The sequence below is a fragment of the Artemia franciscana genome, chromosome 9 (assembly GCF_032884065.1).
Source record: "Artemia franciscana chromosome 9, ASM3288406v1, whole genome shotgun sequence".
NCBI classification, from domain to species: domain Eukaryota; kingdom Metazoa; phylum Arthropoda; class Branchiopoda; order Anostraca; family Artemiidae; genus Artemia; species Artemia franciscana.
The window spans coordinates 5,167,134-5,191,725 of record NC_088871.1 but is presented as its reverse complement, the minus strand read 5'-3'; the positions used below and the strand labels follow the sequence as shown (position 1 = coordinate 5,191,725).

General features: G+C 33.9%; 2 protein-coding genes across 5 annotated transcripts in view; both read left to right on the top strand.

Moving 5' to 3' along the window:
* The first annotated feature begins 1,543 nt into the window (after window positions 1–1,543).
* LOC136030925 (eukaryotic translation initiation factor 2-alpha kinase-like) overlaps window positions 1,544–24,592 on the top strand; it is a 103,502-nt gene continuing 80,453 nt past the window's right edge. For 2 of the 4 annotated variants that reach the window (XM_065710029.1, XM_065710032.1), the window contains exons 1-3: window positions 1,545–1,653; window positions 9,413–9,588; window positions 15,352–15,489. In XM_065710029.1, the coding sequence (XP_065566101.1) occupies window positions 9,458–9,588; window positions 15,352–15,489 (269 nt within the window). In that variant the 5' untranslated portion in view covers window positions 1,545–1,653; window positions 9,413–9,457. Of the gene's footprint in view, window positions 1,678–9,412; window positions 9,589–15,351; window positions 15,490–24,592 lie in introns of all 4 variants that reach the window. The other 2 variants (XM_065710031.1, XM_065710030.1) reach the window with 2 other exon arrangements.
* Window positions 1,684–24,592, top strand: part of LOC136030924 (uncharacterized) — a 307,594-nt gene continuing 284,685 nt past the window's right edge. The window contains exon 1 of the mRNA XM_065710028.1: window positions 1,684–1,787. The gene's annotated coding sequence lies outside the window, so the exon portion shown is untranslated. The remainder of the gene's footprint in view (window positions 1,788–24,592) is intronic.

Genomic DNA, 24,592 nt, shown 5'->3' with positions numbered 1-24,592 from the left:
GTGGTGGTATGAATTTCGGAGTGGCCTCATTGGGTTGATGATCAGAAGTTCTAAGCTCTTTCTCTGCTCTTTTTAAGATTCAAAGTGATAAGAGGGCAGATACCCCCCCCATACTCACAGACAAACTTGGTATTTTTTTCAAAATACATCTGATAGAAATTTTGTATATCGATGTGAGAACAAGAACATTGAGAGCAAGTATATCGATGGTGTATTGTCTCAACCCATTAATAACTTTTCGTGTCTTGGATATCTGGCCCTTCGTCCTTACATTCCGAAAACCCATCCTCAGGTTCAGTTTGAAGTCAGAAATGGGTTACTGGGGCTTGCAGGGGTTGTTGTTGTGGGAGGCGATAAAGCATCCAAGGCTGTTGTAAACGTTTCAGTGGCCGGTGTTTTTCCATTCAGGGTTGCCCCTCAGGGACCCCAGTGTGAGTTACAAACCCAGAGCCGAACCCTCCTTATTTAACGGACTTGAGTCTGTCATGCTCCCCTGACCTCTGTGAGAAGTACTAAGAAACTGTAGGAGAAAGATAGGAGGAATACATCCCCCCCTCTATATGTATTGATTTCTGTTCGTTTTAATTGCTAATATTGCGCCTTAATTTTATTTGAAAAAACTTGTTTTTATCTTTATCTAATAGCTTCCAAGGTCGGTAGCAGTCTACGATAAGAGTTCCCTCAAAGTTGCAAATTCAATAGACGGAAGAATGGAGGAGAAAGAACTTAACTAGCACCATGTATCCATATTATTTTCTTGAACGTCTATCGAAGAAAGAATAACCATTTCTTATCGATCAGGACTTAAAAACCTCAAAATTTATCTTGGGCATCACTTAAATATGCCTTCACAAACAGGTTCATAGTCAAGGATGTAGTCATAGGCTCCATCCCTCTCGTACATCTAATGATTTTCCTTTTCGTCTTTTATTAATTTTTTGAATTTACAGCCCGTTTTCAAAAAATATTACTCTATTAATCTAACCATGATACAAAATTAATACGCAGAACCCCTAACTCTATTTGTAATATTTAGACTTAAGGATATTATTGACGTTTATTTGGACTTTTCAAACCAACTCATTTCCATTTTCATATTCCTCTTTGGTAGCATAAGTTGGATATCAAATTAAACGATTAAAAAACTCATTGTTTTTAGTAAATGATTATTGTTTATCAAATAATTGGCTTAGACGCAATGGAAGGGCCCAGACATAAGAAAAAATAAAAGGAAAATTAAATTACGATGATTATATTATTTATTTATGAGGAATAGTTTAAAATGATGAAATTTAATACCTATTTTCAACTACTATAGATTCTACAAAAAAGGAATGACTAAGATTTGACTTAGATAATCCACCAGAAATTACAAAACTATCTTTTTAGCCAGCCATTTAGTTTGAATATTCTCCCAATCAGCCTCTGCCTCGTAATTAACAACCATTAAAGAGTTGATAAAAGTCATTATCTGTGAAATTGTTCAAGTCCACCTGTCTGGACTAGTTATTAATCATGGAAACACAAACCTTTGTCCCAAGACATTATTTATCGGTATGTTATCATTCCAATGCATGTTTGAATCTTATCTAATTGACGTACAACTGCATATATAAGTTAGTTACTTATTTGTGTGAAGAAACATGAATTCAAGTAGGAAAACTTAGTTTATTATAAGTTTGTAACATTTTTGGATTTAAATTTTTTCGCTTTGTTGTATTGACATAAGAACCCTAAATGACGTTGACCTAGACGACAAATTATTTGCACTGTAATCTGATTAACAGGTAGTTTTTCTGGGTTTGGTGAGCTTTTTTGGGATGAAAAATCTATTTTGAACTAAGTTATCTGTTATGGGTTGCCTCCCCGTGGTAGCAAAATTTAGCAAAGCTTGCACATAGCTTCTAATATTACTTACAAATTAGGCAATTACGAGCTTACAATATTAACAAATTTTACTACATCCCACTTTACAAAAATAAAAGTCACAACAAAATGACAAAAACAAAATTACAATAAATAATTGAATTTTTCACTCAAACCAAAACTGAACTCAAACGAACTGAAACTTTGAACTTAAAACGATCAGAAGCCTAGATTGTGCTTTATCAAAATAATCTTTTTTTCGAGCTGAATGTTTTTGTTTCTAATAACATGATCAAACAAAAAATCACAAAGAAGAGAGAAACGAGGACTTTAACAGCCAGTGAAAAACAGAAGGAAAAATTATGAAAATGGTTCAGTTGAAACCTCCGCTCAACCGTCCTCAGAGCAGAATAATAACAATAAAGAAAAACTGCAGGTAAAACTTCAAAGGACAACGTAAATATCAAATCTCAAAATAAACATTGGAACTAAAATAAGGACCCTTTCCAAGTAACGATGAAAGGGTGCCCTTTTGGAGCAGTAGGTTTGCCCTAGAGGGCATATAAGGTTTTATGTACGGGGCTGTTCTGTAAACTTCAGGAGGTGGCTCATTTGATCGAAAATTGAAAATTCTGGTCACCTTTCTATGAGTCAAAAGTGATTGGATGGCATATAACCCTCCCCCCCACACACCCTCTTTTTTCCAATTGTATCTGATTAAAAATTTGAGATAGCCAGTTTGTTTGAAATAGTCCAGTGATCAGATAACAAAAACTTCGGGTTCAACAAAACCCATCCAGAGCCTAGAGTAAGGCTCGTTATTTATTCTCCAGAAGCATACAAGGTGGTTATGGAAGAGATGGCCGAACTAACCCCAGAGGTGACTCAAGTGATTAGAAATTGAAAGTTCTAATTCATCTTTTAAGAGGCAAAAGTGATCTGATGGCACCTGGCAATCTTTTCCCCCAAATGAATTCGACCGTCGCTATTTACCTTTTGACCAAATTTTTGTAAGGCAGTTTTGAAAATTCTACAGCCGCCCAGAGCCTGGGAGCAAGTGTTGTAAATTATGCCCAGGGGGCATACAAGGTTTTTATGGAAGGAATGGTCGTATAAACTTCGGAGGGGGCTTAATTGTAAAATATAATTTCTAGTGTCCTTTTTAAGATTCAAAAGATCTCGGAGGGTAACAAGAACCCCCCCTCACCCAAGGCTCTTTTTCCCCTAATGCATCCGATAAAATTTTGCAATCAACATTTTGTTCAAAATAGTTTAAAGTTCAAATAACACAAACTCTGGGATCAATACAACCCCCCTAGAACCAGGGTTAAGTGTTGTAAATTATGCCCTGGGGCATATTAGGTTTTGTGTAATGGGTGGCCGTATAAACTTCAGAGGTGGCTCATATGGTTGGAAATCGAAAGGTCTATCTACCTTTTAAGAGGAATCAAAAGTAATCAAAGTAGATCGACCCCCACCTCCTACACCTTAATTTGCCTGATTGTATCAGATCAAAATTTTGAGATAGCCATTAAGTCCAAAATAGTTTAAAGATCCAAAAACACAAAATTCGGAGTTGACTCAACCCCCAGAGCCTAGGGTAAGTGTTGCAAGCTAGGCCCCGGCGACATATAAGATTTTATGTAGGGGGTGGTCGTACAACCTTCAAAATTGGCTCATTTGAATTGGAAATTAAAATTTCTTGTTACCTTTTTAAGAAAGATAAAAAGTTACCAGATAACATAATCCCCCCTACACCCTCTCACCCAAATGCATCCGATTGAAATTTTGCAATATCCATTTTTTTAAACTGTCCAAAGATCAGATAGAAAAAAAAAATCAGGGTCAAGACATCCCCTCACACCCCACATGGAGGAGGTGGTCGTATGAATTGCAGAGAAGACTCAAATTATTAGAATGTGAAAGTTCTAGTTCCCTTTTTAAGAGTCAAAATTGATCTGGTCGGAATTTGCCTCCCTCCTCCACCAACCGTAAGGCCGTGAGGTTCGACTGCTCTATTTTGTTTTCCCAGAGGCACATCATATAGTAACGAAGGTCGTGTAAACTTTGAGGGCGTTCATTCAATTGAAAATCAGAAGTTATAGTGCACCTTTTAAGAGTCAGAAGTGATCGGAAGGTAACTAGCCACCCCCTCAATACACTTATTTCCCCAAATTAATCCAGCAAATCTTTTTAAAATAGTTCAAACACTGGAAAACAAAATCTCTGGGGCTGACATAACCCCCTGGGCCCTAGGCCGGCCGTTGTAAGTTATGCCGGGGGCATGTATGGTTTTTATGAAAGGGGTGCTCGTGTAAATTTCAGAAGGGGCTCATTTGATGGGAAATTGAAAGATCTAGATACATTTCTAGGAGTCATCAAAATTAATCAGCAGATTTCCACCCTTCCCCCCCCCCCCACACACACACACAAACCCTCTCTTCCCCAATTACATCAATTTGAAATTTTGAGACGTCAATTTTGTTTGAAATAGTCCAACAATCAGATTACAAAAACTTCAGGGTCAATATATCCCCCCTGAGCACGAGGAATGGGCTGTAACATATACCCCTGGGGCATGTAAGGTTTAAACTTTGCAAGCTTCGGGGGAAATAAGACGTATACCTCGGGAGGGACTCAAATGACCAGAAATCGAAAGTTCTATTTCACTTTTTGGGAGTCAAAAGTTATCTGATGGCATCTAGCTTCTCCCCAGAAGCCCTCCGTCCCCAAATGCAGCCAAACAAATTTTTGATGTATTTGTTTTGTCCAAAATAGACCAAAGATAATATAATACAAACTCCGGAGTCTACACAACTCCCCGAAACCTTGGAGCAAATGTTGTAAATTACGCTCCGGGTTTGATAAGATGATTATGGAAGCAATTGTCATATAAACTTCAGATGGGACTCTTTCGTTTGAAAATTGAAATTTCTATTTAAATTTGTAAGAGTCAAAATGGGACCTGAGAGCAGCTAACCCCCCTGCCCCCTTTATTCCAAATCCATCCAAACAACGTTTTGAGATAGCCATTTCATCAAAAGATGAGTCGTCAAAAGATGAGATGGGATGTCAAAGTCAAAAGATGAGGTAACTGGTAAGGTTTTAATGCGAGGGTTTTTAAAATAGTTCAAAGATCGGCGAAGGTCGACCACCATCCCCACTTAAAAAATTTATTAATGATGTTTCACTCCCAAAATCTAAGGGAGCTGACCCCTGCCCCCCTCTCCTGCACGGCCGACCCCCCTCCCTTCCTAACAATGAAACTTTTTAACAATATTTCTCCAAAAATCATGGGAATTCAGTTTAATATTAATAGTTCTTTGCAAAACCATTCAAGACACCTATAATCTACACTATAAACAAGAGTTTAGCTACTGCCTGTTTCCCTAGCGGTAATACCCTAAGACCTACTGCGTATTTGGCGCTTTAACAAAACTAATTATACTAAAAATATATATTTTTTACTTATTATACTATTGTAAACAAAATGAATATTTCAGTAAAACCAGCAAGGATTTGACAATAGGTTCAATAGGCCTTGCGGCTTTATCTATTCCCTAAGTCTTCGGGATTTCCCCGAAAACCTTACAAATACGGAGCGGCAAAAATGGTTGATCCTAGAAACTTCAAAGCCTTATGTACTGCTGCTACTACTGTTATTACTACTTCTAATAATACATTATTACTGCTATTGCTGTTCCTACTAGTGCCATTACCATCATGATGCTATTAAAATTTAAGACTGTGTGTATGAAGGTGGAAAATAGACCAAAATTTTGAGCGGAAATTTGAATTAGGTCAAAACACAGTATTTGCATGTGGATTGTCAAAAGGGCGTATTTCAATAGTAGATTTGGGTACTAAGTTGAAACTTTCGGAGAATACTTAAAGGGATGGGGGTCAATTGAAAAAAGGTATTATATGCATTTCAGTACTAAAACTGCTTTTACTGCTACTTCTACTAATGCAAATGCTGCTTCAATTGCAACAACTTGTAAGGTATGGAGTATTAAGGTGAAAAGGGGGTCAAAAGGGGCTCAAAACTCCACATCAGCAATATTATTGGAATGGCTTACCGTGTCAAGGTGAAATTCGAGGCATCATGAAAGGGATATTCTACTGACTAAAAGGCAAGATGCATATAAAACTATCGCTGTTAATGGTGCCGCTACTACTGTTGCTACTACTATTAATAAAACACATTGCAACTACTTTTCGCACTACCATCGCAACTACTGTGATACCAGCACTAGTAATGTTTAGTGTCTGAAGATAAAATTTGATAGAAAATTGATACCAAATTCTAACTAACAAAATACGCTATGTGCAATTAGATTGTCAAAGTAGTGTATCTTAATAATTGATTTTTGCATTAAGTTGGAATTCTGAGAGAAAGCTTAAAGGGGAGGATCATCACAACCCCTATACTTTCTCCGGGAAATAGCACAATTTGAACTTTGCTGAAAAAAATGCAAATGAACATGCATCGTCAGTAAATTTATTCCATAAAATTTCAATAATTTTTAATTTCTTAACGTTATAAAATGAAAACATATAAAGTTTCTGTTTTCAGTTAAGTGCAAATTATGTTCTTTTCTTGAGAAGGCATAGGAGTCTATTGCGAAAACGTTGACATTAATGAAAAATGATAGTTTGTGAAATTGATCCATTAAATGCTGTACTTTATCCTGAAAAGGGGGGATAAACGCCCTAATATCAAGGATATTTCTATTATGCTGTGGAAAGACAAAACTCACTTTACAAAAAAATAACAGTACAATCGCTAATTAAGGGATTGTGGGGTTGGTTCGGACAATGTCCGAATGCACCCCACTGTAGTTGTCCAAATCAACCCCACCTGAAAGAAAAAAGCCTGAAACTCACCTACGCCTCAGAACTTACAGATGGCGCCAAAAACCGAAATCGAAACAACTTAACAAAGTTTAAGTTAAACGGGTCATGCATTAAGAAAGCTAAATGTTTATTAATAAAGGCTGAATTAAATCTCAAATTAAAGAAGATACAGGATGCCTTTTCTTGTTTTGTTTTTTTTTTTTCAAATATTTCCAAAACGACAGCACGAGGGGTAACAAAACTACATATGCAAATAGAATGCTAGATGGCAGGTCTACAGTGTTTTTTTCTTGATTAGAAGACGGCACTGTAGGGAGAGAAGCGCTTGTCCAGATTCACCACACCAACCAACCGTCCGAACCAACCCCACTCTCCCCTACTTCAACCCTTAACTCCCCCGGTACGGAACTCTTTTCTGACCTGTTGGCATATATCCCATGAGTGGAACTCTTTTCCACCATGTCATGCCTTAACTCTCCAGGTACGGAACTCTTTTCCGACCTGTTGGTAATTATGTATCTAACCTACTTTCAGTAATTTCGAAGTTTACACCAGCCCCACTCTCCCTACTTCAAAGACAGTAAAAAGTTAGATAGAAAATGGGTTAATAATTAGGCAGTGACTTGACTGGATAATACCATGCTGTAAAATAACAAAAAAAGGTTTCACACATGATTCTTAATAAATGTCCTACTTTTGCCAGAAATGCCAAGCAACCATGCGGAAATTAAACATTTCACAAAATTTGGGGGGGGGGGCCGAAGGCCTCCCTGCCTACGTGCCAGGCTCATTCTAACTGAAATTGAAATATCTAGTACCCTTTTTAAGTGACCAAAAATGTTGGAGGGCACATAGACCCCCTCCCACGCTTATTTTTTCCCTAAGTCAACGGGTCAGAATTATGAGAAGCCATTTTGTTCAGCATAGTTGAAAAACTTAATAACTATGTCTTTGGGACGACTTCCTACCTCACAGTCTCCGGGGGAGGGGCTACAATTTAAAAACTTTTATCTGTGTTTGCTTATAGTAATGGTTATTGGGAAGTGTACAGACGTTTTCAGGGGAATTTTTTCTTGGATAGGGAGGAGGTTACATAGGAGAATCTTTTCATGGTGGAATTTGTCATGGGAGGAGAATTTTCTATGAAGGGGGTGCAGGATTTTCTAATACTACTTTAAACAAAAAGCAATGAAACGATAAATACGAAAAGTTTTTTCAACTGAAAGTAAGGAGCTGCATTAAAACCAGACGAACGGAAATCGTTAGGCATATGAGGGGTTCATCTCCTCCTAAATACCTGCTCTTTACCCTAAAGTATTTTAATAATTTAAACTATTTCTTCTACGGCCTTTGGGATTCAGGGGTCATTCTTAAAGAATTGGTACAAAATTTAAGCTTTAGTGTAAAGAGAAAGGTATTAAAGAACGGGAAAAGCTCCTCATATAAGTAATAAAATGTACGAATATAGAAGTTCGTTACGAAAGTTAATTTGAAAGTTACGTATATTTTTTATTAATAACAACGTTCATAAGAAATTAAAAGTTCTAGTTGCCCTTTTAAGTAACCAAAAGATTGAAGGGCAACAAAGCCTCCTCCCCCACTCCTTTTTTCTCAAAATTATCCGATCAAAACTAAGCAAAGCCATTTAGCCAAAAAAAAATAATATGTAAATTTTGTTTTAAGTATTCATGTGCAGAGAGTCAAAATCAAAACATGCATGAATGTAAAAACGTTCAGTAAGTAAATAATTAAAACAAGTTTTTTTTAACTGAAAGTAAGGAGCGACATTAAAACTTACATCGAACAGAAATTACTCCGTATATGAAAGGGGCTGTTCCCTCCTCAACGTCCCGCTCTTTACACTAAAGGTTTTCTCTGTTTTAAAAAGTAGAGTTAACAGAAAGAGTCAAACTTTAGCGTAAAGAGTTGGACGTTGAAAATGCAACAGCCCCTTTCATATACGGAGTAATTTCAGTGCGTTTTAAGTTTTAATGTCGCTCCTTATTTTCAGTTGAAAAAACTTGTTTGTTTTTTATTTAATCACATAATAGGACTCTACCCCTTACATCAACAGAATCGCCCGCTCTACAAAATGTCAATAAAAGGCCTTCTTTATATTCACACAAAGCGCAAAAGAGGTCTACCGCTAAAAGACATATAGTTTCACATATAGAATTTGTTTTAACATAGATTTTGACTAATTGTTGGTAAGGATATTTTTTCGTAGAGATTAGCTGTCATTTTTCGGTAATTAAACATGGTTTTAGGACAAAACATTGGATATGCTACTTGTCTAACTTTCCCTATACCTTAGATCTCCTATACCAAAAGAGGTGCTTCGGCTATCCAAGATAAGTCCTCAGTAATCCCTGATCGCTGCGACTATCCAAACAACTTCCCATTTGGGTTGGATTGATTCATTTAGAATTGTAAAGTCAACCCGACAACTGCGTCTTAGATTGTTTTTGGACGTTTTAATCTTCTGGTACCATGTGGCTGACACTACCACTTTTATAAAAGCCTTTAAAATAGTTGCCTAGCTTTGTTATTTATCTTGTTAATTGACGATTTTGATGTACAGGCAGATTAGACAGTGTTAACTTTTTTATTCATCAGATGCTTTCCATTGCTTGCGATCATTTATGATCTAGTTCCAATTCAATATTAAGTAAACCTAACTCCTTTTCAGACAAACTTCTTAATTCATATTTACCGAAAGTATCAACTGCATAGTATGGCTCACTATCTTGAAGGATTTGAAACAGAAGGCTATTTGGGTAAAGGAAGTTTCGGTGTTGTATTTGAAGCCAAAAGCAAATGCGATAAGGTCAGATATGCAGTGAAGCGCATATCTTTGTCACACAGGTTTGATACTTTAATTGACATTTCTCCTTTTCTTATCTTTTTTTGCCCTACGAACATTTCTGTAACAGAGAACCTACAAATTAAGCATAACTATATTTTCCACTCTTAAACTATTATAAGTGTATCCCAAAAGAAAATAATTTTTGCCAAAAATTTAAATCGAGGTCTATTCAAATATTTTGTTGTGCACGATAGGTTGTAACTTGTTTTTTTTTCCAATAAAAGATCTAAAGCTGGACAGGCCTACCATGAAAAAAGATAAACTGAGAAATATTAAGAAATATAGCGGACCTATGGTCTGTGGAAAGAAAAAAGATAACAGTCACGAGGGATAGTTTTATTGTAATTAAAACAAGTGTTTCAGCATTAAAAATAGAAATAATCTATAACTTAACCATTTAAAAGAGATAAGGGTGAAATCTAAATTTGAAAACAATGAAAAAAATAACCCTTGATAAAAAATTTAACAAAAAAATTAAAATGAAACCAATTTACTTACAAATATCACTCTATGATGCAGAGAGAGTAGATAATGTATAATCCTTATCTATGCCCTTATGAACACACAAAAACAAATAAATTAAATAAATAATAAGAAAAGGAATTTGAAGTGCAATTATCTTATTTCGTAGTGAATTGGAGAAAGATAGCTTCATATGGTGTTTATTTTATTGCAAAACCGCATATGCTAGAAAAATAACTATAACTAATTAAATACAAACAAAAGTTTTTTTCAACTCAAACTTCGGAGCAGTATTGAAGGTTAAAAATAACAGAAATTAATACGTAGATGAGAGAGGTTGACCCCATTTCAACAACTCAATCTTCACGTTATTATTTTTTGGTATTTTTTATCGAAATCTTCTTTTTGTACTATTTAAACAACACTTGTGTTTCAGGAGTCGTTATTAAAGAATTGGGACAACGTTCAAACTTTATAATAAGGAGTGCGGTTTTGAGGAAGGGCGAACCCTTTTTCATATACGTTATTATTTCTGTTCACTTTAAGTTTTAATGTTTCCTCTTATTTTCAGTTGATTTTTTTTTGGTTGTTTTTATATAATGCCAAAAATCTGGGTCCCCCTCCTTAGTAAAAAAAAAATCCTTACGGAAACATCCTTTAGACAGTTCAATCCCAAGGAATATTCACCCTGGACAACTACCGCTAACATATCCACACGTAAAATTTAATCGGCAAAGAGAAAGTAAGAAAAAAAAATCATATAGGAATTCTCGCAAACTCCCTTTCTGTAAAATTTTCCCTGAAAAGTTGAACTCCAGGAAATTTTCTTCTCAATAGTGCGATTTTTTTGAGACTATTTGACTATTCGGGGGTATTTTCCCCTGTTTTGAAAATCAGAAAATTTTTATCCGGCTCGAAGCCTTTGATTGAAAAACCTAAACTTAATGTTTCTTTTATATGTGGAACTAGCATAATAAGTTAATTCTTTTAATATACCTATTTTATAGACTTTCGGTTACTATTGTGTCACTTTTTATATGTAGTTCATTACCACAAACTGTTTGAAAATTCTTGCAGGCTTAGCACCTTCCCTCTTAAATATTTAATTACATTTTATTTTCGATTCTAATGCGGTTTTGATATAACAATACAAGATTATGTTTGAGACTATTCACAATAAAATATTTTAACTTTATTGCAAAAAAAGCAAATACAAAGTAAGCATCGGCACTGTTCTGATTTTTTTTCTTTTTTTTTTGACGAACAATAAAAAAAAATAGGGCTTGAATTAAACGGAAAAAGTTGACAAAAACCAGGAGGACATGTTTCAGCTGCTATCCTGTTTTTTGGTTAAAACGGAAAAAAGTTGTTTTTCAACCCTTTAAGCTTAAAGATAGAAAATATTAGGTGATAATGCTAGGCTTATGCATATCTCCTCTAGCTTCTTGGATATGCATAATAATCATTAAAGACTTTTCGATTATAAATTATTTTGTCAACTAACTATGCAATGTGCTCAAAATCATTAGTTTTTAACTATAAACCTTAGGTGCTGCGGAAGAGCGTGTTGTTTCCTTCCCCAACAGACCATTCTTTGTCCCTTTCCCATCCTGATGTTCCAATGCCATTTTAAATTAAAGTATGAAAAAAAAATACAAAAGAAAAGGGAATATATTAAATAAATAGTTGTGCCAAATCAAATATTTGTGTTGAATCGTACCTTAATCAAAAACTAATAAATCAAATTAAAACACCTTTTAAAATCACAAATTAAATCACGTTTAAGGTACTAATCGTACCTTCAATCAAATACTAACAAATATTGCTAAATCAAATATTTGTGTTGCATCGTACCTTAAAACAGCTTTTTAAGATTACAGTTAACTAATTACACAAAAAAGTTAGCCAAGGAAATATAAATGATAACTGTAACCGAAAATTGCAAAAATCAAATAATTTTACAAGCGTATCAATGCCATTAAGCAAAATCAATAAATAAATAAGAACCAAAACAATCAAAAATGAAAATAAAAAGAAAGTCCAAATTAAAACAAGATAATGTTTAGTAAGACTGACGCTCCCTCCGCAGCATTTTACAGACCAGTATATAGATTTTACTTTAAAGAAAAAAAATCCTTACACTATAGTTTAATTGTGCCGACGGTAATTGTTAATGGCAATCCACCTGACCTAACCTTGGCTGTGAAATCTCTTTCTCAGAAACCAGCACCCTGTATGGATGCACATTAAACCTGTGCTTATTAGCTGCACACTCTCAAACAACTATATCCAGAATTCGTAACTTGCTTATTTTATAGACTCGAACTACCAAAGGGTAACCTAGGATGGTTACAATGGGGCAAAGATTCTGCTGAGTGTAGAACGAGGAAAATCTAGGTTATCTCTTGATTGTATTCACTGTCTTTCAATAACCAATAACTATTAATGAATAAATTTATTTTTCTCGAAAAAAAACTGCAAATTTTCTATTCGAATACTAGCACTTACATTTCTGAGAACATTTCAAGAGCACAAATTACGTCATTTCTGGGACAGGAGATGGTCATATTGTTTTCTTATCTACGACACACACACAAAAAAAAATTCGTAAAATAAAGCAGCACAGCGTAATCTACTGTTGGAAATTAAAGAAACATTACAAAATTACAAAAAATTCTAATAGATGTTGTAATGGTCGCTGGAACTTAGTTTGAGATTAATTAAGTAATGTGATACTTTAGCATCTGTAAAGAGTAGAAGGATGAATTAATATATTATGCTAGCTGTTAGGTTGGTTAACACCTAGTTGGTTGGGGCGCTTCGCTCCCCCACCCAAGCCCCCCACGCCCGTAAGTCGTTACGTGCCATATTAGTTACGCGCCATTGTTGTTGTGTCCCTGTGTCCCACCTGTGAATATAGATAGATATATATATATATATATATATATATATATGTTTTTAACTACGTAAAACTTGCGAATATACAACATTCTTCGCTGTCCCATTGTCTGTGCATATAAATACATTGTCAGGTTTACCGACTCTTGAACATACAACATATAATTGTCCATGGGAAAAACAATCCGTATTCAGATCTATACCTCATTATTCTAATGATTGCCCTTGAGCTTTGTTGATGGTTATTGCTAATCGAACATTCCCTGTGTCCCAGCCGTCATTTATATACCCCCTCTGTGCCCCCCGGCATCCCCGTTGTAGTTGTGCCCCTGTGTCCCGGTCGTCATTTATATTCCCTGTGTTTCGGTCGTTATTTGTGTCCCGGTGTCCCAGTCCGTAATTTCTCTGTTAGTTTCCCGGTCGTCATTTATATTCCCTGTGTCACGGTCGTCATTTGTGTCCCGGTCTGTAATTTCGTCAGTCGACAAACATGACGTCAGTCGACAAACAACTTCATGACGACATACAGCTGAATCCTTTTAATGACGTCAGTCGACAAACATGACATCAGTCGACACACAAACATGACGTCAGTCGACAGACACACAAACAAACAACTTATTTATATATATATATATATATATATATATATATATATATATATATATATATATATATATATATATATATATATATATATATATAATATAGATCTATGACACGTTTAAAATTATTCAAATTGACAAATTGCTCTGAATAGCTAAAGAAAAAGACATGCAACAAGAAACAGCTACAAATCAAACTTAAATGCAAACGAATATTTGACTTTAAACTAAATATTTAGCCTAAGCTATTTTGAATTTTTGATGTTTCAGAAAATTAAGATTGAATAAAGAACGTGTCAATCAGAAAGGATAAATTGAACAGACGACAGAATTTCTCAATTCCAGTAGACTGATGATTTGCCACACCATTACTTGGTTATACCAAGTATATAACGTTATAATGTTATAACGTTATACCAAGGTATAGAACGTTATACCAAGGTATAAATATGGTTATACCAATTCTAGATATTTCAGAGGGCATAGGTGTTTGAACATATGATTTCGAATGAATCCGAATAGCCAAAGAAAAAGGCATGGAAAAAATTTGGAGAGAATGATGCATCAAAATAAAGCTTAAGCAAGATCTGTGGTTGGAATACGGTTGACAAAAAGTATTACAAATAATATATCAAATCATAAATTGAATATGTGATTAGAAAAGAAACAACAGTGAGATTCATAACGAATCATAACGGAATTGAATTCACGCCAGGTTTTGTATCTCAATTGTTATTGCATTTAAAATCTTATGAAAAAAGAATAACAAATATATATATATATATATATATATATATATATATATATATATATATATATATATATATATATATATATATATATATATATATATATATACTTTAAATGAGAAACTTTGCGTTTATTCATAATATCCTTTTGTTAGAAGTATATACTTGTTATAGAACCCAACTTGAAGCCATGAAATCAAGAAACATGTCAACATATCTCTAATTAGAAAACAAGCGACAATGATAATGGAAATATAAAAGCCTGCCTCGTGGCAATTACCAGGGCCCGACCTATAAATTGGAGACATTTTTTCTTTAGCTGACAAATTCATAATTTTCTCAACAAAAAAACATCTGAATAGGTCGTAACTTAAGGGACACATTTATATTTTTACAAGAGTGGTTGAATCAGATCTACGGTGTTGCCATAACATCAAAAATAGGCTCACATTGTCTCCGGTTAGAGGGCAAGCGAAAATGATCATTGGTATATGTCAAATAGCTGTGATATGGCCTGGAAGCAAAACTGTCGGTCTTTCTGCCCATATATTTGATTTCTTAAAGAATTTAATAAGAATGTGGTTTGATAAATGATGTATAGATAAACAAACACCAATAAATCGAAGCAATCTGATCCGACCCAAAGTAATGGGTAAAACTGATTAAACAAGAGCAAATGCTATTTATTGCCCATTTGATGGTTTATATAGGATTTCTCCCAACATCAATTCTGGGTTCTTTCGTCAATATCGTATCCTACAAGTGTTTTTTGGATGTTTTTTCTTCTATATGATCTACATTATCCATTTTTTCTTATTTCAAAATTAGTTTCAATAAAGTATTTTAATTTTATTCATATATTTGATGTTGTTGTTCCTACTTATCACACTTATTCCAGAATATCACTACTTATCACGGAACCTTTGATAAATTAAGGGTTTAATTATAGCTTCAATGTTGCATTTTTCCTCTGATGCATAAAACAATAATCTCCAAATGTTTAGCTATATGTATATTACCTTGTTCATTTTAATCTTTATATATATAGACTTAATGACGATAGAAAGAAAGATTTGCGGGAAGCAGAAACCTTGGCGACCTTGGATCATCCGAACATAGTTCGTTATTATACTTCGTGGTTGGAAACCCATCCGGTGGGATTTTATGAGGATCATGATGCAAAATGGTAAGGTGGAGTACTATTGTTTCACATTATGTTACTTTTGGTATACTCTGAATATTATGGTAAATATAAAAATAAAATGATTATATTAAAGGGAAAGGGATTTTTTTATAGAGTTAATTTTTCTAAATATTTTCCTAACACTCTTCTAGCAAAAATTTTGTTAAGGAAACATGACTTATTGAAGCTAAAATATTCTAAGGACCAGAAATTAATGTGAACTAAACTTTAAAATCAATAGAATCGAGTAAAGGTTAGTAATGTCAATAGATCATTTTGTGTAAGTTTTTTTAATAAAAAAGAATAAAGAAAGAAAAGTGAATCTCATAAATATAAAAACATATTTTGTATTCCAATTTTTGCTCGAATAACGTTTGCATTTATAGATGTCAATTCGGATTAAATATGGCAGACCTCACTGGTCTGAAGTTCAGATGTCTCACTTAGTGAAGGTTAAAGGCCAGATTTGACCAATGGTGGTTTCAAGCTTTCGGGTTTTATATTAGGACATTCAAATTTGAAAGTATGCAGCGAAGTGAAGTTTCAAGATTTTAAGGATAAAATATGTCAATAGGGTGTCTTTCTTGGTAATAAAAGGCTGTCTAATCCTTAACCTGTTTGTGTAGATTGAGGCAGATATTAGTAAAAAAAAAACGTAAAAAAACAATTTGGTTTTAAACTTTTTGCTACTATGGGCTATGATTATGTAAAACTGCAAATATTGATTATGACCAATCCTTTGTTCAATAATCCTCTTAAGAAAAGACCTGAAGAGATAGCGGAGGACCTACGATTGTCCCTCGAAACTGTTGCTCTGAATGTAAATTCTTGGTTTCATGGTAATTGACTAATACCTAGCCTAGAGAAGTCAGAATTTGTTGTTTTTGGAAGAAGTTCAAAGTCAGTGAGGTGTGTGTAACTTCAAGCTATTAATATTGGAATTTCCTTTATAAAAAGAGTTGATGTATTCAGATAATTAGATATTTCTATAGATTCAACTTTGTCGTTTCTATCACATATTAGTAAACTCGTGGCAACAGTGTCCAGGAATCTCGGTTGTTTGCATCGATTGAAGTTTCTTTTTTCGTACCAGATCATGAGGATTTTTTTATTTTTCATTAATTGAATGTTACTTTCAATATTGTCCTAGTGTCTGGATATTGACTTTCCTATCACTTTTACGACGAATCTAAATTGTTCAAAATAAATCCATAAGAATCACAGACTGTTTTTTAAACCACCCTAGGAAGAGAGAATAATTATCTGAAACTAAAACATCTTTTTTATTTCAGGGTATTCTTGATTTGCAACAAATTTTTCACCTTAATTCGGGCATATGATTTTGAAACATCAAACGTAGTTGTATTTTTTTCAAAGCCTGAAACTTTAGGTTAAAAATAAACTTAGCCATTTATCAAGAACTAGGAATAATTACCGTTCCTCGTTTCATAAAAATGAGAGATTAAGACTAAGTCTAAGATATCAACTTCCCTAGATTACCAACTTCCTAGATTAAGATTTTGATATAGCAAGTGAGTCACCATTACTCTGTATATATATATATATATATATAAAGAAATAAAAAGAAATAGTTCTTTCCGTTTGAAGTAACAAGAATTAAATGCAATATTGATTCATTTACAGTTGGTTTTGTAGGTCCCGATGTCAGTGAGCCAATGTTTACTTCTTTTTTTCTCTTTCTTTCTTTTTTCCTTCCTCTGTTCTCCATGAGAGTTATTGAAGCGTAATTTATTTTTATTTTCTTATAAAAAGAGTCGTGCGAGTTGCCTCTTCGCCCCCTTAGTACAAATTTTGTGGATAGCTTTTTTGGTTGATAGAGTCAAGTCAAGTCAATGGACTAACATTTTCTAAATATAACCAATTAGTTCTGTTGAAAACTTGTCGATGTTACAGAATACAGCTCTAGCCTCCTTTGTAAGAAACAATATATGTAAAAAAACCATTTATATGCCGAACTGAGTCAAAAAGAGACCCAAGGATCATGTAAACTCCAAGACATGGAGATCATAAGCGAAAATGGACTAACTATGAGGCTTGACACATCATATATTTTTCAACTTATTTTTAACAAGTCCAGGTGCTAAGCCACCGGAACGTTCTCTGAATTAGAGTCCCGCTCACTAAGCCCTGAAAAAATGAAAGGGAACGCGACCCTGGTTCAACTTCGAAATGGGACAATAAATTAACTAGCATTACAAGTTTCATGAAAATCATGCTACTAAAATAATCACGAAAGACTGCATTATTTACACAATTCCAACATTGATAGGAACAATTTTAACTTAGTATTCCCAAAACTGACATGATTTGCAACTTGTTGAAATATGCTGCAGTGTCATCCATATTGTGAATATACCCAGCAATATGACGCATAGTTTATTCCGAAGAGCCTGAATAGGTTTAAAATTCACAACAAAATTACTTGCCCAAGACATACAGACATACGAAACATATGGGTGAATTAAACCAGGGTGTTAAAGCTATAAGACTCTCGGGGGCGGAAAATTCGTAAAACATTGAATCAATCTAAGGCCAATTGTCACCTTTGCTGCAATTTACATCATTTTGGCTTTACCAAGTAAGATCACAATGAATGTAAAAAAATTATAACTGACGAATTTCCAGAGCTCGAGTGACAGGCAAGGCCGAATCGAAGGGAAGGATCTAGGTTGTTTGATCCCCCAAAAATCTATGTCTGACTCGTCAAATTGTAAAAAAAAATATATAAAAGAATGTGTTTTGTAAGTTTTTTTACTTAGTCATCGCCGCGTTAACCGATAGCAAATTCAAACTAGTAAAAATGTAAAACTTCTTAAAACACTATTCACTTTAAACACAAGATTTTCAGGTCATTTTACGACTCATATAACTTCCATTTTTCTCAATACAAGACTATTTCTCCGATTTGGTTGGTGGCTGATGCACTGGGTTGAGAATCTTTTGTCTGATGGGCATGTGTCCGATTCATCGTGAGTAAAATCCAAATTACCACCCAAAAGAACCAAATGTTCAAACTTAAAATCTCCCATACAAAAAAAAACCATTTGTTTGGAAGAAATCAGCCTTATCAATTCATCGAAACCTGTGAAAGACTCATCTAAGTAAACACTGGGTGACTACACGTGTCATACGTACTAAAAAAAATTCCCCCCTCCTCTTGTTTATTCTTCACAAACTTTGATGCTATAACTTCTATAACGTGTGAATTTAATGCTATAACGTGTAACTTCATTCCATTCTGTTTATATTCTTCGGGTGAACCTAAGCCTTCGTTCCATTGAAATGTTACTTTGTCTTCTAGATGCAAAGCTGTTGCCAAATACTGTATGTCATCGTTTGCAATTTTAAATGTGTCATAAATACTAAAGAGATCCAACCACACCAGGGATAAATTATGTAATTTTTGCTATTTGAATGTACGCAAATGTAAAGTGACTCACGTAATAGTTTCTTTGCTAAGAATTTAATTCCTCTTCCATTTTATTCCACACAGATACAAAACTAACTTCGTTTCATTCCAGGGTAGTTGATAAATGTATGTGGGAATTCCTTTTTCTTTTTTGTGCCTCTTTGTAAACACTAGAATGTCATCTTTCTTCATTCTAGGATGAAAAACCAGCAGTTTCAGCTGATTTAAGTAATTCTGGCTTAACTTCAATTTTACCTTTCCTGTTTATCCCTTTCAGACTCAAGCAGGCTATGCAAACACTTTTCTTCGTTCCATTATAAATTTTCTTTGTGTTCTAACTACAAATTTTGCTGTGGATTGTTCGCACTTCTGTGTGGTTTTTCTGCATCTTGTTCGATGCTTCTTTCTTTTGCCACTCTTAGTAGTTTGTCATTTTATATATTTTAGCCTGCTTCATGAATATCAAAAGCGATAAGAGAAATACTGGACGGAAATAATTTATGCCCTTTAAATTTAGATAAATATGACGTTTCTAACAAGTTTTTTTTTGAAAAAACATGACTTTAAACGAATTTTTCAAACTCGTGACCAATCAAGATTATTTTTCAGGCCAGAAAATCCCAGAATGCCAATTTTAGATAAAAAAAAAGAAAAAAGAAAATACTGAACCGTTTTCAAGAAAACATTTATACATTAATAGATAGATAGACAGGCTAATTATCATCGGTCTTCGGCATGGCTACCTGGCAGGCTTATATATATTGATTCTCATTGTCACTTGTCTTCTAACTGCACACAATGTGATTTTCTGTTTGATATCACGACGTCACCCTAGTTTCGATACAACCACCCTGGTAAAAATTAGAAATCTTTCTTAAAATTATCACCAACTTAGATCATTCTTGTGGGCAGCAATGTCAATACCCCAGCTTTAAGATTTAATAAATATACATCCAATTTCTGGGAAAAAGTTAAAGACACAAATATACACAACTATTAATAATTTAATTAATTTAAAAAAGAAATATAGTTATGACATTAAGATATTTTATTTGCAATTTTTAGGGCTTACTTCTGCGCATCATTATGTGTTTGTCGTTTATTTTTAGATGTTAGTAGGATTTCAAAGCTACTCTGTCTTTTTACTTGAGAAAACACCCCATACAATTACCATAATTAAAAACAGGAGTACAGATATTGACACTAACAGATTCAAAAGTTTGGCTTTGTGACATATGCGTAGTTATGGCATGTGCGGTTGAACGTAAAAATTATTAACGCCAAATGGTTTATTTGAATTGACCTTTACTAGAGTCAAGCGTAAGTCAAAAAATTTAATCTTTGCTTCCTGATTTTCCCAGCAACTCTATTGAGCTTAATTATGTTGCTACATAATTCCGTAATATTAATACCGGTTCCATTGCACATCGCTTCTTAAATATCTGAGTTATATAAAAGTATTAATTTCATATTTTATTTATTTTTAAGTCTTGGGGTTGTAAATCTACAATATAACTCGATTCTACTTTAGAATCGAATATACTCAATTCTACTCTAGAGTCGAGGAATTCTAGAGTAGATTCAGTTCCTCACTTTTCTCTATCTTTTACAGAACCGTAGCTTTTATACGATTTATATTCTTCTGGAAGGTGAACGACAATTTTTGCCTTAATCTAACTAATTGCTCTATTGATCAAACCGAAAACAATTCGGTCCCTTATTAAAGTGAAACTTTGTGTGGACAAACATCATCCAAACACTTCCTCAATTAAACTGTTACCGGAAATTATATCTTCCAGAAATTCGACTTCATTAAAGACATTTTCGGGGAAGTTTTCATTTCCCAGGTCCTGGATTTATTTAGAAAACACTTCCTGTTCAGACCCGCAAATTCTTTTTATATAGAAACATGTTTAAAATACTTCCTAAGTACTACTTTATTACTTTTTTGCGAACAAATACATTTTGTTTTGAAGGTAAGTCGTTGCAAAATTCGCGTAACATCTACTTAGGTTTCGGCCATAATAGTTTTTTGTTGAATTTTATTTATTGGATGTGATCTTGCTCAAAACAAATATTGACATCGATAAAATAGAGTTGAAAAAGTCTTCAATTAAAATACAGAACATTAAAACAAATTCTAAGGAGGTTGGGTGTTAGAGCTTGCGAAGAAAGGTTCTTGGAATGTTCAGTCCAAAAAGTGTTTGGATAGTTCGCTAATCCAAGCCGGGTTATTTGCAGACAACTTGCATAAGGTGTTTTAAGTGGCATATCCACTGTTCATCCTGGCGTTCCAGATGGACAAAACAATAAGTAGATAAAGGGGTCAACACGATGATTAGTATTTATAAGTTGACAAGTTTTTTGCCAAGTAGTTTTACAACCCTTTGGTTTGGCAGAAAACAATTGTCAACACTAAGGGTAAGCACAGTGCATACTTTATTACAAGCAGGAGGGTTGAACCGTCTATAATCAACACCATCTGCCACAGTGAAAATAAGGTGCACGTTTGTACACTGTTGTCCTAGTGAAGCATCAAGTTGATTTGTGTCATTATTCAATTCTCGTATTTTCTTATAATCTTTTGGATAGGTGTGTCGCAATGTTTCTTCCAAAAAATTCATTAGATTACGAGAGATTCCATAATTTAAAGGATGTGCGAGGCGTTCTTCAACAGCTTCGTCAACGACTAAAAAGTATATTTGGTGGTTCAAATCATCTTCATTGGTTTGTGATGAATATCCCGTTCAATTTATTTTATGATATATTTGTCCAGCTACTTTAAAGCTAAAAACTTTACAGCTGTTGATGGTTCGATCATCACTTATGTTGAATAAAACAAGAGGAAAGCTTAAGATCAAGTTTCGAATTAGTTTACAATATATTTCTTAGAGAGAAATTGACATCCTAAAAAAGGACAAACCAATTCATTCGGAATTTGTGGTGGTGGAGCTTTAATTTGACCATGCAAGGAGTAATCTCTAAATTTGTTAACTTTGGTTGCTACTCTTTCCATGGGGAAATGGTGGACTCCAAAGAGAGCACAATTAAAATATTGAAATGTCCTAGTGGCTTATATGAACCACTTGCATAGTTTATGGTATTATGTAAATTTGTACTGGGTTTCCAGACCCTGTTGGTGTCAAAGATTTTGACCATGTTTTTCGTCTAACTTAATATTTTTTTTTCTACTTTACTCTAATTATTGACACGTTCTAATGCTCACTGTTGCAAACATCCTCTTCACTTCATTTTTGTCATGTTCTGATTCGTGATTTCGCTTGTCTCCTAAACGTAAGTTTTCCTAATCTTTGCTTTTATTTTGACCTGTTTTGACTCGGGCTGTTACTTATCTTCTAACCACATTTTCTTTGTTCTTTGTTTTCAACTTGTATTACTTCTGGCAATTTGGCAATACCCTTTTACTTTAGCTGCCCATGTTGCTCTTGTGTGTTTGATGGTTCAGTTTGATGATTTTTACCAGTTTGATATTAAGTAGTTTGATATTTGGGTCCTTTTCTGGGATAGTGTTATCTGAGGGAAGTAAAGAACGAAGTTGATACTTAAAACGAGTAAAAATTATTACTTCACAGCCTATTTAATATATATCGATAAAACTAGATGAAAAAAAACAACTTATATATATTTCTCTGTGTTTGTAGGATTAGAGAAAACAAGATTTTGCTGAAAACACAAAAGCCAAGTATAAAAATGAAGAAAACTGATGTAGGAGTTACGTTTATTACGTCGCCTCACAACAACAAGCTAATCTATAACGCTCATCATAGTCCTACACTAGCTGTGATATCAGTATCTTTCAGTATACAATTTAAATTATCTTACAAACTTAGACATTAAAATAAATGTTATTTTATCATGTGCAAAGTCATTAAACACCATAAAAAATACTGGATGGGTTTTTTCAGGTAGTATCTTGGTTTCACCTAGCATTACTCTAAATGAAGAACAAATAACCCATGATATAAACCCTAGGAATCCGGGTATACACCGCAGAAATTAAGTTTTAATACAAATTCTAAAGCGAGTCTGTTGTCCTAATACCATCAAGATTATATCACCACGAACTTGTCAAAAAATAATCATAAAGTGTCCTTTACAGATCCAAAATGACAGATCAATTATAAGACTAAGCTCAATATGCAAATGTGATGCCAAAGAAAATAAAAGTTTAGCAACAATCCTCAAATACTTTATTTTTAATCTGTTGAGTTTCCTTAAATGTACTAAAAACTTAAATGTACTTAAATGTACTCCTTAAATGTACTTCCTTACTGTACTAAAACTCCTATATTGTTTTGTGTTTTCAGTAAAGCACTAGGTTTCTTTAATTTTATAAATTTAGGGAAATATCACCAGTTGGGTTAGTTGCAATAGCTTTATCGATATATGTTAGATAGGCTGTGAAGTAAAGTACTATTTTTGTTCTTTTTAAGCTTCAACTTTACTCATTACATCCCACGGAAAAATGTATCTTTTCAAAGTAATCTGTGCCCATTTTTACTTTAAATTTAATGTAGAAGCAAGACTACAATCATAATTTTTCCATAAGGAGGGGGGGGAGGCTGCCGTTTAAAAAAATTAAATTTTGTAGCAATTAAGAAAGCAGCACAAGACGAGTAGCTTCGACAAAAAGGGTTAACTAAGCGGATAGCTTTGCGCATTCAAAATATTTGCGGCAAATTTTCCTAGATCAACAGAAAATTGTCTTTAGGCTTTGGGAGTTATTTGACCTGTCTCTAAATAGAAAAGCCACTCGCTGCTTGGAATTGAATTGAAATTTAAAAAAAAACATCATTTCTCGTGTAGGTAAGATAAATGGTATTATAAACTGGGTTTTTTGAAATGAACTACATAAGACCAAACTTTTGTCTGCTTTTGAAGCAAGAGCCACTTTGAACTTACTGTTAATTATATCAATATGATAAACAGAAAAAAGGGTGATGTTCTACCTTAGCCGCATTCGTTTTTCAAGTTTTTGCCCACAAAGGATGGGACCTTGTTGGTATTATTTGCTAATCAAGAAAAGTTACAACACTACATCAAAACAGGACTTAACGTAGCTATTTAATGTGTTTCAAAGAAAAAAATAATCAATTTCTCCAGCCAGTCTCATAAGTTATAATAACGATAGTGTGTAATATATTGTTTAGTGTTTTCATAAAAGTACTACATTTCTAAGATCCTACAAACATGGGGAAACATCATCAAAGGGTTTGTTTGTACTAATTCTATTGATATTTGTTAGATAGACCATGAAGTGGTAGTTTTGCATTCCAACTTCGCTCTTTACTTCCCTCAGAAGAACTCTGTTTGTTTTTCATAACTAGTTAACTTCTAATATTTGTATCGTATCGATTTCCATGGTATCCTTAAATTAAGTATTTTTCAAAGTCTTCAAAACCAAAGCATAATTTTCGTATCTACCATAAAGTTTCGTTAGCTTTGCAAGCTCGTCATCGTCCTCACCATTATGCAATTCTGATTTCTGGGTCTGAATTTTCCTTTCTAATATCATAAAATTCTGTAGTACGACGAGCATTCCAAGAGCACGTAAAGATTTTTGTCAACAATGAACTGACAACCGTTTTCTATGACTGGGAAGGAATTGTACTTATAGACTTTTTAGAAGGTTGAACAGCTCTTTTTATTTCCTTA